At 39.6% G+C, this 14,764-nt stretch overlaps 1 protein-coding gene across 1 annotated transcript in view; it reads right to left on the bottom strand.

The window, feature by feature from the left end:
• Window positions 1–210: 210 nt before the first annotated feature.
• Window positions 211–14,764, bottom strand: part of cops7a (COP9 constitutive photomorphogenic homolog subunit 7A) — a 21,921-nt gene continuing 7,367 nt past the window's right edge. Inside the window, exons 2-8 of the mRNA XM_015052762.1 lie at window positions 12,953–13,075; window positions 10,557–10,632; window positions 8,512–8,600; window positions 7,571–7,773; window positions 6,960–7,065; window positions 2,803–2,972; window positions 211–703 (exon numbers count right to left, since the gene is read on the bottom strand). Coding sequence (XP_014908248.1) covers window positions 664–703; window positions 2,803–2,972; window positions 6,960–7,065; window positions 7,571–7,773; window positions 8,512–8,600; window positions 10,557–10,632; window positions 12,953–13,075 — 807 coding nt within the window. The 3' untranslated portion in view covers window positions 211–663. The remainder of the gene's footprint in view (window positions 704–2,802; window positions 2,973–6,959; window positions 7,066–7,570; window positions 7,774–8,511; window positions 8,601–10,556; window positions 10,633–12,952; window positions 13,076–14,764) is intronic.

The following is a 14,764-nucleotide window of genomic DNA, read 5'->3' as shown; positions in this document are numbered from 1 at the left end:
CCGCTATAAAATCCGAATGTGCTTGCCGTACACTGCCGGTGCACAGGGGAAGCCTCGACTCTATAACACTTTAATCCCGTTGGGGACACGCCCTAATTAACGACTTGACCTCTTAATGGGGAGCCCCCCTTCTGCGAGTTAACATTTAGTAGCTCGGCCTCCAGAGGGGCACATTTAATAAAAGAAGTGACATTAATAAGGCAGCCGAGATGAATAGTGAGCTTTTTTATTTCCCGACAATTTATATTCTGATTCTTATACAAGTTTTCAACCCAGCAGAGAGAAAGAAAGAAAACGAATCAACTGAAAATTAATCTGAACCAAACGACACAGACAAACGTACACCTTTAAACACACGGATCCTGTTTCCGGTCAAAGGCATCTGATTCCTACCGCAGACGGTTCTGTCCTCGTGTGTTACGAGTGCTTTTATTTACACCGACAGTCTGTGCAGGAGCGGACCACCCGCCCGCTTCGTTCGCCCCGCAGGCGTTTCATTTGTTGACAACAATTTCCAGTGAAGGTGTGTGGCTGCTCTCCAGGAAGAATGGCTCGCATCGTTTTTAGGTATGTGTCCGTCCGTCCGTCCATCAACGTGCCAACGAGCCGTAAATTAGCGAGTGTCCATCAGTGCGGCCGTCCTCCCATCCTAATCCCTCCGCCTCAGTTGGACTTGGACCAGATCTTTCCGCTCCCACGCAGCCTGTTTGGGACACAGCCAATTAAAACAAAACTCACCAAGTAGATGCTTAGTTTCAGGTTTATTTATATAATTCTGCTTTTAAAGAGGGGAAAAAAAGCAGCAGAACTGATGCAACCTGGATGCAAAGATGCTAAAATATTCCACATCAATATTCAATCTGCTTTAAGGCTGCAGTGTGTCACTTTTATAAAAAACATTTTTTTTTTTTTTTACATTTGTTGAAAATGCCACCATGTTGTGACAATATGAGACAAATAATCCATGAAAAACCTGAGCTCATCTGTGTTCTCCCAGTGGGAGCTAGAAACAACCAATCAGAGCGAGGAGGCGGGTCTTAGCGCTGTCAATCACAATCTCATGTGGTGCTACAGCTAGGATAGCCTGTTGTAAACACTCAGTTTAGTTAGCTTAGCTACCAATAACTGTTTTAATGTAACAGAGAGTTGTTTGTGCATCATTAGCACATTTAGCAGCACATACTGAGGGTTGATTGGCAGCCCTAAGACCCGCCTTCTGGCTCTGATTGGTGCGTTTATTCAGACAGCAGTAGCAGCTCAGGAAGGACGTGGAGGAGATCCATCAATTCTGTCACAACATGGTGATAGTTTCAATAAATATGTAAAATAACGTAATTTTTTATTTTTTTGTAAAAGTTGCGTACTGCAGCTTTAAGGGGAATAAATCCACAGAACTGATGCAGCCTGGATGCAAAGATGTTAAAATATTTCACATCAATATTCAGTCTCCTTTAAAGCTGCAGTTCTTTACATACCTGTTGGAACTGACAGTATGAGACAGATAATCTAACTTCTCTTAGTGGGAGCTAGAAACAACCAATCAGAGCGAGGAGGGGGGCCTTAGCGCCGTCAATCACAAACTTATGTGGCGCTGCAGCTAGCATAGCCTGTTGTAAATGCTCAGTCAAGTCAGCATAGCCACCAATGACTGTAGATAAACGTTTTTTTGTGTAAAGGTGAGTAGTTTGTCCATCATTAACACATTTAGCAGTGTATACATGAGGTTGATTGACAGCCCTAGGACCCACCTCCTCACTCTGATTGGTGCGTTTATTCAGACAGTGTTAGTAGCTCAGGGAAGAGATTGGAAATTGATCTTTTCACAGATTATTTGTCTCATAAACCGTCACAAGATGGTTTTAACTGAAATGTAAAAACATATTTTTATAAAAGTTACACATTGCAGCTTTAACTGGAGTGGATCTGAGAGGATTAATACAAAACCTGGCTAGTAAAATGTCTAATTATAACCACTGAATTATGGATTTACTTAAAAAAAGAAGGTTTAAAAGTTATTTAAATTTGAAGATTGAGGTTAAGCTATCATTAATTTGGATGTGGCTCTCCATTTGAATGAAGCTCAGAAGATGGAAATCACAGGGAGGGCTCTGGTGTTTCGCCCAAATGTTAGCAGCCGGCTTTTTGTTCGACAGGCAAACATAAACAACTGCTGATCACCAGAGGGAGAAACGGCTCTTTGTGTATCCAGTGACATTTTACAATTCGGGACCGATGTGAAATTAGCCGTCGGTAATACAGGAGAGCAGGAGAACGGGGTTATACTGGAACTGCAGACACACTGGTGAGTATCTGACAACAAAGTAGTTCATGCACACTTTAGTCACCAGCTCTATTTTTACTGCTTTAAAAAAAAAAAAAAACAGAAATGGATTCTTCTGGGGATTTGCTTTTCTAAACTGTTCGCTTTAATTTAGTGCTTGGTTTGATCGTCATTGTTGTTCTGTGCTTTAAGCCTGGCAAAAGAAGAGACGTATTAAAGTAAAAACAAAAGAACAGACGGATAAATCTCAATAAAGAGATATTTAATGAAATAAAATAAACACCACATGCTGCTTTTTGTTCCAGTTTTCTGAACAGTAACAATAAAGAGAGTGAGACTTGATTGAAAAGACAGAACTGAGTTTGTTCTGAATAAAACATCATCGCTCTGCAAGGCCGCTCATGTTCAATTTGTGAAGCCTTGGGAGAAAAGATGCACTTTAAATCTAAAACAACTCAGATGTTTTAGTTATTAGACTGCCAGTCAAAGTAAAGTAAGGAGCCTGACGTCGGAGCGCTCACCCTTTGACCTTTGAAGCCTTCTTGCCCGGCTGTCGTGGTTCCTGAGAGGAGGCGGGGTCCCGAGGCTCGGCTGGCTGATCTGCGTCCTGATTGGACGCTGCTCCGGCGGGGGCAGGGCCTGAGGACGGAGACGCAGCGCTGGCCTTTAACGTCTTTTGTAGGTTTGACACCTGATGGGAAAAGAAAACAAGAATCCGTTACATCAGCAGCGATTCGGTTTGAGAAAATTTATTCTGTGGAGCGAGGGTGTCCAAAGTGTGGCCCGGGGGCCATTTGTGGCTCTGGAAATGATTTTCTTTGGCCTTGGACCACAAGTCAAGAAAGGCTAATAAAATAGAAAACAATCTATGACCCAAACAATTTGGAAATTGTCTTTTTATCACAGTACTGCAACAAAAAAACATTTTTACTTACAGATTTCATAAAACGTTTAGCTAAAAAAAATAATTGAACTTCTCTGTGAACAGTTAGCTTCTTAAGTAACATTTTGTTGCCTTATCCTCTTTGTGGAAAGTGTCTGCTGGTTAAAATATAATATTTCTAAAAAATAAATGTAATAGAATTAAATTTTTAGCTTTCTTCATTTTACATTTCTTTAATAATGAGCTTCTTCCTTCCTCCTTTCCTCGACACCACAGCTGCAGAGGAAAAAGTAATTTAGTTTTTTAACAAAACCACTGGTGGGAAAAACATTGGGACCATTTGAAATAAATCTAAAACTGACATTTCTAATTTATATGTACTACTCAGAGTTTCTAGGATTTATTAGTAATCAGTGACTTGAGGTCCATTTTGCTTGGCCAGCAGGCTGAACAAGGAGACATTTTTATTTTGTCCCCACAGACGGTGCAAGACGGTAAAATGAAACTCAGATCGAGACATGAGGTTTTAGAGCAACAAACACTGAAGGTGATGATAAACATGTAGAAACTGTCAAATAAGGTGGAGGACGTGTGATGCTGGGGGCCAGCTTATCTTCCGAGTCCCCTGAGAACCTTGTTTAACAGACCAGAGGCGTCCAAATGTTCTGCAAGCCATGAAGAGAAAGAACGTTTTTAAAACAAACTTTTTGTGCTTTCTTTTGTTACATCTGCTCAATATCAAACAAAAGAAATTACACTTTATTAAAAGGGGCAAAATGTTTAGAAAATGGATCACAAAAGGTTTTACATGATTGCATGTTCAGTCAGTTTCTACATGTTTTGGGTTGACTTGATAAATGTCTGTGGTTCTAATTACTCAATTAAACTTCATGTATACATTTTGTTAATAAGTGAGAATGTATTTTAGTTTGTTTTTAAGAAAACATAATGTCTTTAAAAAGCTCGGGCGGCCGCCCAAAATCCTTCAGAGAGCCGCAAACGGCCCCCGGACCACACTTTGGACACCCCTAGAGTCGACTGTATCATATTCTACATTTTTTTAAGACTCCAACTTGTATCTTTGAAAACTTTAGTTGTATTTATCACTAAATGTCAAGATTCCCTGGACGACAGTAACTGCTTTAATCTCTCTATGCCTGCGATTCACTTGGTGACATCAGTTTAATGCAGCATAAAAGTTAAAGAGGTGGGAAGACAGTCAAGTTATTAGGCGACTAAAGCGAAGCTGGACTGAATATCTGTGAAACCTAAACAGCTTTAACCTCCACCAAGTCGCTGCTGCAGACGAAGCTGCTCACCAGCAGCCTGAAAAGCAACAACAGTCCCAGGTATTTAGTTTTCTGATGGGGATGGATCTGTTTATACAGCGACAGAGTTTATTATATACGATCATTAATCACAGACTTTCTGCCCTCAGGTAAACAGTAAAGAGACAAACTTCTGTCATTACCTTGAGTAAAGTGAATCAAACCCTGAAAATGTGTGTTTTGTGTGTGCTTGTGTGGAACGTTTTGCAGAAGTTACTGTGTTACGTTAAATAATGAAACTCAGGTCAGCAGTGATGGATGCAGAAACAAGCACTGAGCAGAAACCAGACAAAACGGCACATCTGGGATTTCAAGAACTTACCGACAGGCAAACACGCCTGACAAGATGAACTCGGTCTGTAAACAGCAGTGAAAAACTGTGATAATACAACTATGTTTACTCTTCTCCTGCTGGCATTAAGCTTCCCACAGGGAGAAAAACTCAGCTAATCAGGGAATAGTTACTCCGGCAGAATCATTTTAAAACACTACATTAACTTCAGTTGTTATAAAAACTCTATGTATATATCAAATATGACTCAAAATTATTTAATTTCTCTTTGGGATCAATAAAATAATTTTGTATTAGAACCAAACAGAAATTTGACCTTGAAATTGGGTCTCTGTCTCTTTAAAACCTCACAGCATGGCTCCTCCATTAACCTTTCAGCTCCTATAATAAGAGGCTCAGTTCCTCCAGGTGTTTGCTAACTGCTGGCGGCTAGTCTGCAGGAGCTGAGAGCGAAGCTTGGAAACTGCAGCTCAGAGGAGGAGCTGCGCCTCGAAGGCGGGGCTAAGTCCAGCCAGATGTTTTGCACAGCTGAACGGTTGCCGTGGAGATTAAAAGATTTCTCAAACATGCATGAAAGAATCAAGGAAACACTCCAGGTGTGTTTTTGATGAGGGAACATTATGGCATGACGTAAAGCTCAAAGAAAGAACACCTGACTTTTACACTTTCCTGAGCATAAACAGATATATTTTGCAACCTGTCGCCATGTCAAAGCAAGACAAAGATGTAATACAGCAGTGAGATGGATCACTTCCTCGGTTTTACACAGGCGATGCAAACACTCATCAGAAAACCACAGTGGATTTTTAAAAAGCAGCGAATAAGAAGGGAATTCAGACTAATTGTACTAAAGTACTTGTGATTATACGTGGTGCTGTTTGTGTCAGACACTGATGTGTATATTTACGTAAATAACAGGTCATTAACAGGTAAGAGATAATTGCAATTGAATCAACAGTGAACACAGAATCACACCTCTAATATGTCCCACTGCTGCATTTTGTAGACTAACTGAGCTCATCCCTGTATAAAAATTAATTTATATAAACTCTAAATATGTCCTGATTATTTTTATACATATTGTACCAATCATGCAGTGCCAGGTAGAGGTATTCATACTTTTAAAATTAATGTGATATTAATGTGTTGCATCATTGTGAAGTGGAAGAAAAAACCTTCGATCTTCTAATATTTTTCCAAATAAAATATTCACAGCATGCAATTGTAATGAATTTTCAAGTTTTTCCACAGATTTAATTAGCTCTTTTGATATAAATCATGTAATGTAGCACTGGCTGCCCTGTTTTTAACTTCACCTCAACCCTGACCAGAAGAGAACCATTGAAACAGCATGATGCTGCCACCGCCACATTTCTCTGCAGAAGTAATGCTGTCAGGTAGTTTTTCTTCCCCACAGTGTTTTGCATGCAGCCACAAATCTTCAGTTTTGCAAATAAAGGTACCAGATCTTTTTAGGGCTATGAAAGTATAAGTGCACACCACACTTTTCAGTTTATTCAAAAGCAAAACAACAACTACTCATTCTTTTCTTTTCATGTTACAAATACGCAGAAACTCATGTTCATTGACAACATAAACCCCATTAACATACACTGAAATTTGTAGGATGAACCTGAAAGAAATGAGAGGCAGTTTGTTGGTATTGTTGCTTTTAGGAGACATTGTACGTCTCCTGTGAATTCACTGTTAAAATAAAAGACTTGAAATGAAAACAGACTGGTGTGTCAGTACCTGTTTGACTGTCTGCTGTATTTGCTTTAGACCTCAGGGAACAACGGGAAAGTAAAAATGCAAATGGCTTCAAATCATTAAAATAAATGTGAAAGCTGAGAACGCAATATTCTGGGGGGAAAAAAATTACATATATCCCTCTGTATTTTTTTCTCATGTGTAGCAGAAGCTCATGTTTTTCATTATAAATAAACACTCTGCTGCTTAGACTGGAAGTGGAACAGAGAGGAATCGTTCAGCCAGTATAAACTGGGATTATTAAAGCCAGCAGATGGGGGAGGGAGGGAGGACATGGAGATAAGCAGCAACGAGAAAACTAAAATAACAAAGACAGCCATGGGCGAAAAATAAATGTTGAAGAAGAAAGACATTTATTCTCCCTGAGAAAAACAGAACCGCGGGGTAAAGGAATGAAGGACAAACCTCTGTTTCCACTTGGACTTTAACCTTTAGCTGGTTCTCTCTGTACTGGTTCGCCCTCGAGACCTGCTCCTCGATACCGCACAGAACCGCCTCACATCCTGTACACCTGAGAGGAAGGCGGAGGAACGGTGGTCACAAAACTGAGCTTACATTCGCAATGAGAACAAAACTTTGGCTGCGTTCACACTGCAACCTGAAGTGGCCCAATTCAGATTTTTTTTTTGTCAAATCGGATTTTTTTTGCCGGGCCGTTCACACTGCCAAATAAATGCGACCTGTAAGTGTTCAGCAGTCTGAACGGGCAAACGACCTGAAAGTGACCCGCATGCGCAGTAGAGGGCGCAATAGCGTCAGCGTTCTCAGTGTTCTGCCAAACGCCATAAAAAGAAGAAGAAGTGCTCAGTGTCCCATTTTATGGTCAATGGAAATGCAGCAGCCAATACACTCTCTCTCTTACTCCTAATATTACTGTGAACAGTAAAAACTACAAACTGTTGAAGAAACCTCAGACTGAACTTGGCATGTTTCCATTTATTTTCATAATTTCAATTTGCGCCATTACATGGCCAATGCAAACGCAGCTGCAGAGGATGAATACGGTTGGCACTGACCACTCCTGCAGTGTGTTGATTATGTTTGGGAGCTCGTTGGGGCCGAGATCGCGGCCGACGCTGCAGTCCACCTCCACCTGCTGGTTCCTCTGGTCCAGTTTCCCCTGGATGATGTCGCAGTAGACGGCCTCGATCAGCAGGTCTTCCAGCTCCCGCACATTCTTCAGCTCGAGCTGCTGCAGCAGCAGCGAGTATGGCAGGCACTGAGGGGAAATGAAGCAGCTGAAACCTTCGTATTCTCAACTCTATGTCAACTGGAAGCAACTCTGATTGTACGTAAGTGGTTTTCAGAAAACAAATTCCAGTTTAAATGCTCATTTGCGTAAATGCTGCTGCTGTCGGACGATGAAAGCAGTTTAAAATCTCACCGTTCTTTTTTTGTTTATTGGCAATTAGGAGATTTGAAGGCTGCATGCAGAGGAAGCAGTGAAACAAGATGCAGGAGAGGAAGGAGTGATGCTAACGGAAATGGAGAGCGAGCTAACGGAGTAAAAAAAGGACTGTGTTAGCCAGGATAATGAATCAATTATTCAACAGGAGCCGAGAAAGAAAGGGGCATAAATAAAAGGTGAAGCGTAGTTGGAAAGTCCAAAGGAAAGATGATTTCAAACATAGTTTCTTGTTCTATAAAAGATTTAGCAGCAAGCCAAAGGAAGAGCCTGAAGATTTGGAAAGAAACCTTGATGCTGATTTGTGTATTTGTTGCCAAGTTGGCTGATGCAAACGCAACCACAGGCTTACAATCAAAAGCAACCTCACATGAACTTTACAAGAATTGATTAACAGTCAGAATAAAACAGTAAAGTCATATTTAAAACCAGCCATAATGTTGCATTATTGATGTAGGAGCTCACTATTTAAAGCCTGCAGTGATGCGGTGGCAGAAGAACATTTATTATCTGCACTTCGATGCTGAAACTAAAGGAAGATAAATAATGAACCTTGAGGTTGGAAGCCAGGCTGATGATGGACAGATGACGGAGTTTGTTTCTCTGAGCGGGGGTCAGCTCTGGAAGAGACGCCGCTCTCTCTGCAGCACAGGAAAACAAGGAGTGATTGGCAAACAGGGAGGAAAATTAACAAGAGTGGCTCTGAACCGTTAAATACACTCACCGGCCACTTTATTAGGTACACCTGTTCAACGGTTTGTTAACTCAAAGAGCCAATCAATCGATCATGAGCCAGCGACTCAACACGTTAAAGCAGTGGTGTACAAATTATTTGCACCGTTGGCTAAAATCATCAAAGCAAAAGCGGAGAAATATTTTTTCCAGTTTAAAATGCTTTCATTTTTGTGATTTAAACTAGGGGTGCACAGATTTATTGGCTACCCAATTTATTGGTGTCGATTTCAGTATTTTTGGGAGATATAAGCTGATCCTATTCCCCTAAAATCAGCCACTGTCCTCTTCTGCTCAGTTAATAACAGTGACTCGACTGCTGCCAAATCAGTAACTTTATTGCTAATTTTATAAACATTTCAGGCAAAAACAATCTGGTATCGGCTGAAATCAGAATCGGCAGGGTAGGCTTTTTAAAGATCGAAGATCGGCGATCGACCAGAAAACTGCAACCGGTGCACTCCTACTTTAAACATGCGACGTTTTCACAAAACGATGCGGTAAATAAGAATTTATCATAGGTCCTAAAAACAGATGTTTTCATTAATAAAAGAACAATATGCAGGTTTCTAACTTTTCTAATCTCAGAATCAAAAACGAGAACTTTCTTCTAAAATTCTTGGTTTCTTTAACCAGGTTTAATGACTGGTAATCTGAGGCTGTTGGACTGAAAATAGAAGTAAAAAAAAAATGTGGCTAATAAAGGAAACAATACTTTATGTTGTGCTGAACATTTTCCATCTATGATCTCCTTCTAAACATAATATAAAAAAGTGTATTTATCATCAGCTACATGTCAGTTTCTTCCAGTGCTTGTTCCAGTTGACGTTTATTGGTGTTATGGATATTTTCTTAGCACCTTGGTACCAATTAGGCATTGTTTATAAGTCACAGCCAGCCAGAGTAATGTTACCAACCATGTCCAGCACTCAGGGTTTCCCCACAGTAAAATTCAAGCACCTTTCAAGCATTTTCAAGGTAGGTTTTCAAAGGTTTCCAGCACCATCCTATTTTGGTCCCCAGTCAGCCGAGTCGACTGGACTACCAGGTGTGAAAACACCCTTAAACATCTCACTAAAGCTGAACATGGCTATCTTTTTTTCTTCTCCCGTGTGTAACATCTACACTGAAGAGTGTTGATGCTGCAAGCTGAAAAGAATTAGGTACGTTTCAGTCACCGATCAGAAAAAGACTGGATTTATTATTATTATTATTGACCAGTCAGGGCTGATCAAGCTGATTGTTATCACTTTAAATCAAGAAATATAACTGATCAACACCAGGAACCATCAGGAAAGTGTCGACCTTTGAAGCAGTCAACGAACGGAGCTGGGCGAGCGTCTGGAGCAGGTTCGGCTGCAGTGACCGTCTCTCCGGCAGGCTTTGCTCCCCTGGGAGAGGGACTCAGACCCTCCTGAGACAGCGGCGCTGACAGCTCCACCGCACGGCCTCATGAAAGTAAATTCACCTCCTTACAGCGTGACCCAGAAGGCGGGGGCAGCAAAGTGGGCTGCGCAGTTTTTCCCGTTGGATCATTTTCAACATTCAATTAAACATATTTATTAAGATCTCACTTCTTGCTCATAATACTTTTGTGCAGAGGACAAATTAAGTCCCACCAGATTAGATTAGACAGCTCGTTTGTACCAGCCTCGCCGTGACAGACAATTATCTGATAATAGGAGCACTCGCCTAAAGAAGCAAAAGTGTTATTTTACAGTTAATAAACAACCTCCAGGTCTTCACTTGAAAGATTTCAAAACCTCCATGTTTAAGTGGCTGCCTTGCTAAGGAGAAATAGAGCTTCATAAAAGAGTTGCGGGGCGACTCCATTACTTATTTACATAGTGCTGCCGCTGCAGTACCTTTGTAGTCGCAGTAGGTTCCATAGGCAAAGAGGTTCAGCAGCTGATACATCGGCGCATGAGGGCCGTTCTCCAGCTGTGGGTCGGAGGGAAGATGAAAGAGAAAATTATGAGGCAGCACACAATGGACGACTGCATTTGAGATAAGTATTATCTGAGCATACTGAGCAGGTCTGGCCGCGTAGAAAAGGACTCATAAAAATGAATATTTTCCATATTTAAAAAGATTCAGTTCAGTACAAAGAGGATTGGATTATTATGGAAGGGAAAATGTGTCCCCGGCGAGCTTTTGATGCAGAGCAGATTTAAGATTTCTGCCCGAGTCGTTCCGGTGCCGCCACCCAACCACTGACCAGACGGGAGGAGGAGGAGTCTGAAGCATCTCTGGTCTTTCCTCTCACAAACTACCCCGGAGTGTCCCAGATTGCTTCTCCGCTGCTTGTTTTAGGTTCGGCAGGTGTTTTGCCTGAATCCTAAAATGTAAATCCACCTACAGAGAAAAATGTATTCAACTCCTACAATTGTATCGTAGACGCGGCGAATGCTGAATATGCATGAATCAGGTATTCGGCCTGTGAGACAAAAGACGACGTCCTCTAAACGAAAGCGCGTCTTTGTTTTACTGGAAGGAAGCTCCGTGCAGGGGAAAACGTATAATTAGATCATGTTTTCCACTCGTCTAAAGATAAAATGGAGCTGAAACAAGATGATAATCTATGAGGAGGAATTCAGATAAACGAATTTTATCTGATAATATAAAAAGCTGCGATTCACAGAGGCAAAGCTTTGTGTTTCATCAACCCTGATAAAGTGCTCCCCTTTGTTAGGAGCAACACTTTAAAACAATTATTAATGTCTAAGGGCCGGGGCGTCCAAAGTGTGGTCCGAGGGCCATTTGCAAAATATTGTGAGCTGAGTTTATCGTTTATTTAGCAAGTAAAAATTAAAAAAATAAAATAGTTTTTGCAAGTTTGTACACTCCTGAAGTTATTTTCAAGGAACGGAGATTAGAAGAATAAATTGTTACAGAATAGCTCTAAAGTAATAAAGGCTAAAGGACACAGAGGTCAACACATTTTCTACAATGTTTTTCATTTAGACTGAACTTTCCCCTTTTGTTTCATCTGCCTCAATCATAATATCTCTGCAGGTATTTGTTTTATTTGACTGTATGCAATAAACATCGAGCTGCACATTTTACAGCTGAATCCACAGACATTTAATTTCCCCAATACCGTCTTCAATTTTCTGCAGTGACGCTTGTCTTTCATTTTACCAGCATGAAACCACATTACGGTCATTTACCGGCAGAAGACAGACAGAAATTCATCGCTCGGCTCGTAAAATTCCCCAAATCTTTTGCAAATATTAAAACTGGCATTTTATCCATTTATTCATCTGTTTTTATCCTCTACGACTTTACTGTGTAGCAAAACTAATAACAGAATGAAACATTTGCAACAGGATTCAGACACAATGAACTATAAGCACGGCGTATTTTAGGAGGTTTTCATGTGACAGATTAACGCGAAGTAGAGTGTAATTGTGAAGACGAAGGAAAAAAGTAGACAATTTTCATTTTCAATGTTCACAAATGAAATACTGGATAATGTGGTGTGCATTTACATTCAACCCCCTATAGCATAACACCTCCAAATACACTCCAGCACAAAATATTTGTCATCAAAAGTCAAATTAAAAACATAAAAATACTTGTGTTAATTACTAACAGTATAAAAATTGCAGTACAGCAGAAAAAAGGTGGATATTTGTTAGCTTGTCACATAAAATCCAAATGAAACACTTTAAAGTTTGCAGCACTAATATGATAAAATGTGAGAAATGCCAAGGTGAATTATTCTTAATAAATACACGGCGCAGCAGAGACGTTTCAGGGCGCTTCTGATGAAAAGTTGAGATAAAAGTGCAACAACTGTCTGTCTGTTTCATCAGAATATTCTCTGGTTGGTCAGATTGTACATCTTAGATTGAAAGAAAATACAGCAATAATTGATATATTATTGATATCCAGTTATGTTTAGCAACGAAACCCGCTACAGCTTTCTAAAGGAGTACATTTCTGGTTCTTTTATAGACATAAGAGCGGTGAATTTATTTGCATCTTTGTGTAAAACTGACGTTCACATGATGCTGTTACAGATTTTATTCCTTCGTTTATATTTTGGTCAAATCAGCTGAAAACTGAGCAGCATTGCTGGCAACACAGAGGCTGCTTTTGGTTAAAACAAATGAATGCGTGCACGAATACTTTGACTTTCAGTCACATTTGATATTTGTTGTGATACTTGAACGGAACTAAAACTTGGTTTTAGTCAAACTGTGCCATAAAAACAGCATTATTTATTCTTTTTGTCATGTAAAGTCGAGGCGTTTACCTCTCTGACATTAGGCAGCTCCAGGATGTCAGAGAAAACGTAGAGGCCAGGAGTCTCCAGCAGAGAGCTGACAGCCTGGGCCAGCGCCGAGCCTGACAGAGACAGAAGCTGCTCCACCTCCATCTGCAGACAGGGAAATAAGTAATATGAGACACAAATAGCAGGTCAGGCAATACGGGGGGAAAAACACACAAAACAAGGAGATGGTGGAGGAGATGTTGGACAAAAGAAAACCAAAAACTAACAAGAAAATATGCCCCAATTAGGCTTTTACTCAATAATACCCATTTCTGTCGAGACTATTTCAATGTGTTTTACTGAAAAATAACGCCTAAAATAAATAAAATGTAAAAAGTTCTGCAGGTTCTTTTACAAAGCAGATAGTTTTAAATACATAAGGAATTTAAGGAAAACCGTTCTAACCCCAAATTAAGCCCCAAACTAAAGATGTGGCGATATTATAACATTTTATTGTATTACTGTGATAATGACAAAACTGACTATAAGAACTATTTATTAGTAATATTTTAGGCAATCATAGCCCCACAAACCCAAATACTGCGATTGGAAAGTATCTGAATTGGTAATGCACTTCTTTAGGACACCAGTCACATTGAGGAGTTTGATTTGTATCACTAAAACGCAACAGTAGCTGCATTTAATCCTAATTTTAAAATGTATTGATACATATTGATCAAACAGTGAAGAAAAACAGTGAAAATAACCCAATAACACAGAGTTTCAGGTATTTTTTTAAATATTCATTTTGATTAATTCTGACAACAATAAATCCAATTCTTATCATGATAAATGGCCATCCCTACCCAAACTACGGTGGCCCTGAAGTGCAAAGCACCTCAACAAATCACTAAACTATAAGTTAAGAAAACACAACGACAATAACAAAACAGAAGACGCAAGTCTCAGTGGGAAAACTGAAACATCGTTAACTTTAGAAATTAAATAGCAGGAACAAAGTAACTTAAAATATAACAAACTTAATGCTTTGAAAAGTCTCTCACACACACGCACGCACACACACGATACACCCGACTGGTCTGAGAAGAAAACACAAACTTAACAATGACTCATTGAGCCATTAGGAATAATAAATATTCATTATGTTGAACAAATTAGTTTGTGTTGAGCTGAATGCCCTTCCTGCCCAAATTAAATGCTTAAATGCAACATAAATAATCACCCGACTTTCCGTAACAAGTCTTTTCTCCTGAAAGTTGCTGATTATCAGACAACAGACTGTGTCACTGACCATCCGTAAGACTGGCAGAGTTTGCCAGTAACAAGTTACATTTAGTCAATTACATTTACTTGAGTAACTTTTTGGGAAAAAATTTACTACACTGTACTTTTAATTTCACTTGAGTAATTTTTAAGTATATCTATTCTTGTTTGAGTAAAATTTCTGGATTTTCTAGTCACTGAATGAAAAACAAACGTCTCTTAACCAAACATTCACCAGACAAAGACACTCACCTGCATTTTTTGTTAAAGTTTTACAAGATTTTTATTGGAAAAAAAAAAAAAAGATTTTGAAAAATTTTCTTTCCTCTGATTTTATTACTTGTGTGAATTATTGTCATTTGTGTCCCTGAAATACAAAAATCTTCACTTAACTTCATATTTTGGTCTGTCTGATTATGTAAGTTTTAAATATTAAATGACTGGTAATTTGATCAGTTACTCAGTACTTCAGTAAATATTTTACCAAATACTTTTCACTTTTACTTGAGTAAAAGTGTGCTGCTCCTACTTGAGTACAATTTTTGGGTACTGGAGTGTGTTAGGGTGAAC

The sequence above is a fragment of the Poecilia latipinna genome, unplaced genomic scaffold (assembly GCF_001443285.1).
Source record: "Poecilia latipinna isolate Pla-1442-1.1 unplaced genomic scaffold, P_latipinna-1.0 Scaffold1129, whole genome shotgun sequence".
NCBI lineage: Eukaryota > Metazoa > Chordata > Actinopteri > Cyprinodontiformes > Poeciliidae > Poecilia > Poecilia latipinna.
The sequence above is the reverse complement of the archived record's forward strand: the minus strand, read 5'-3'. Positions and strand labels throughout refer to the sequence as shown.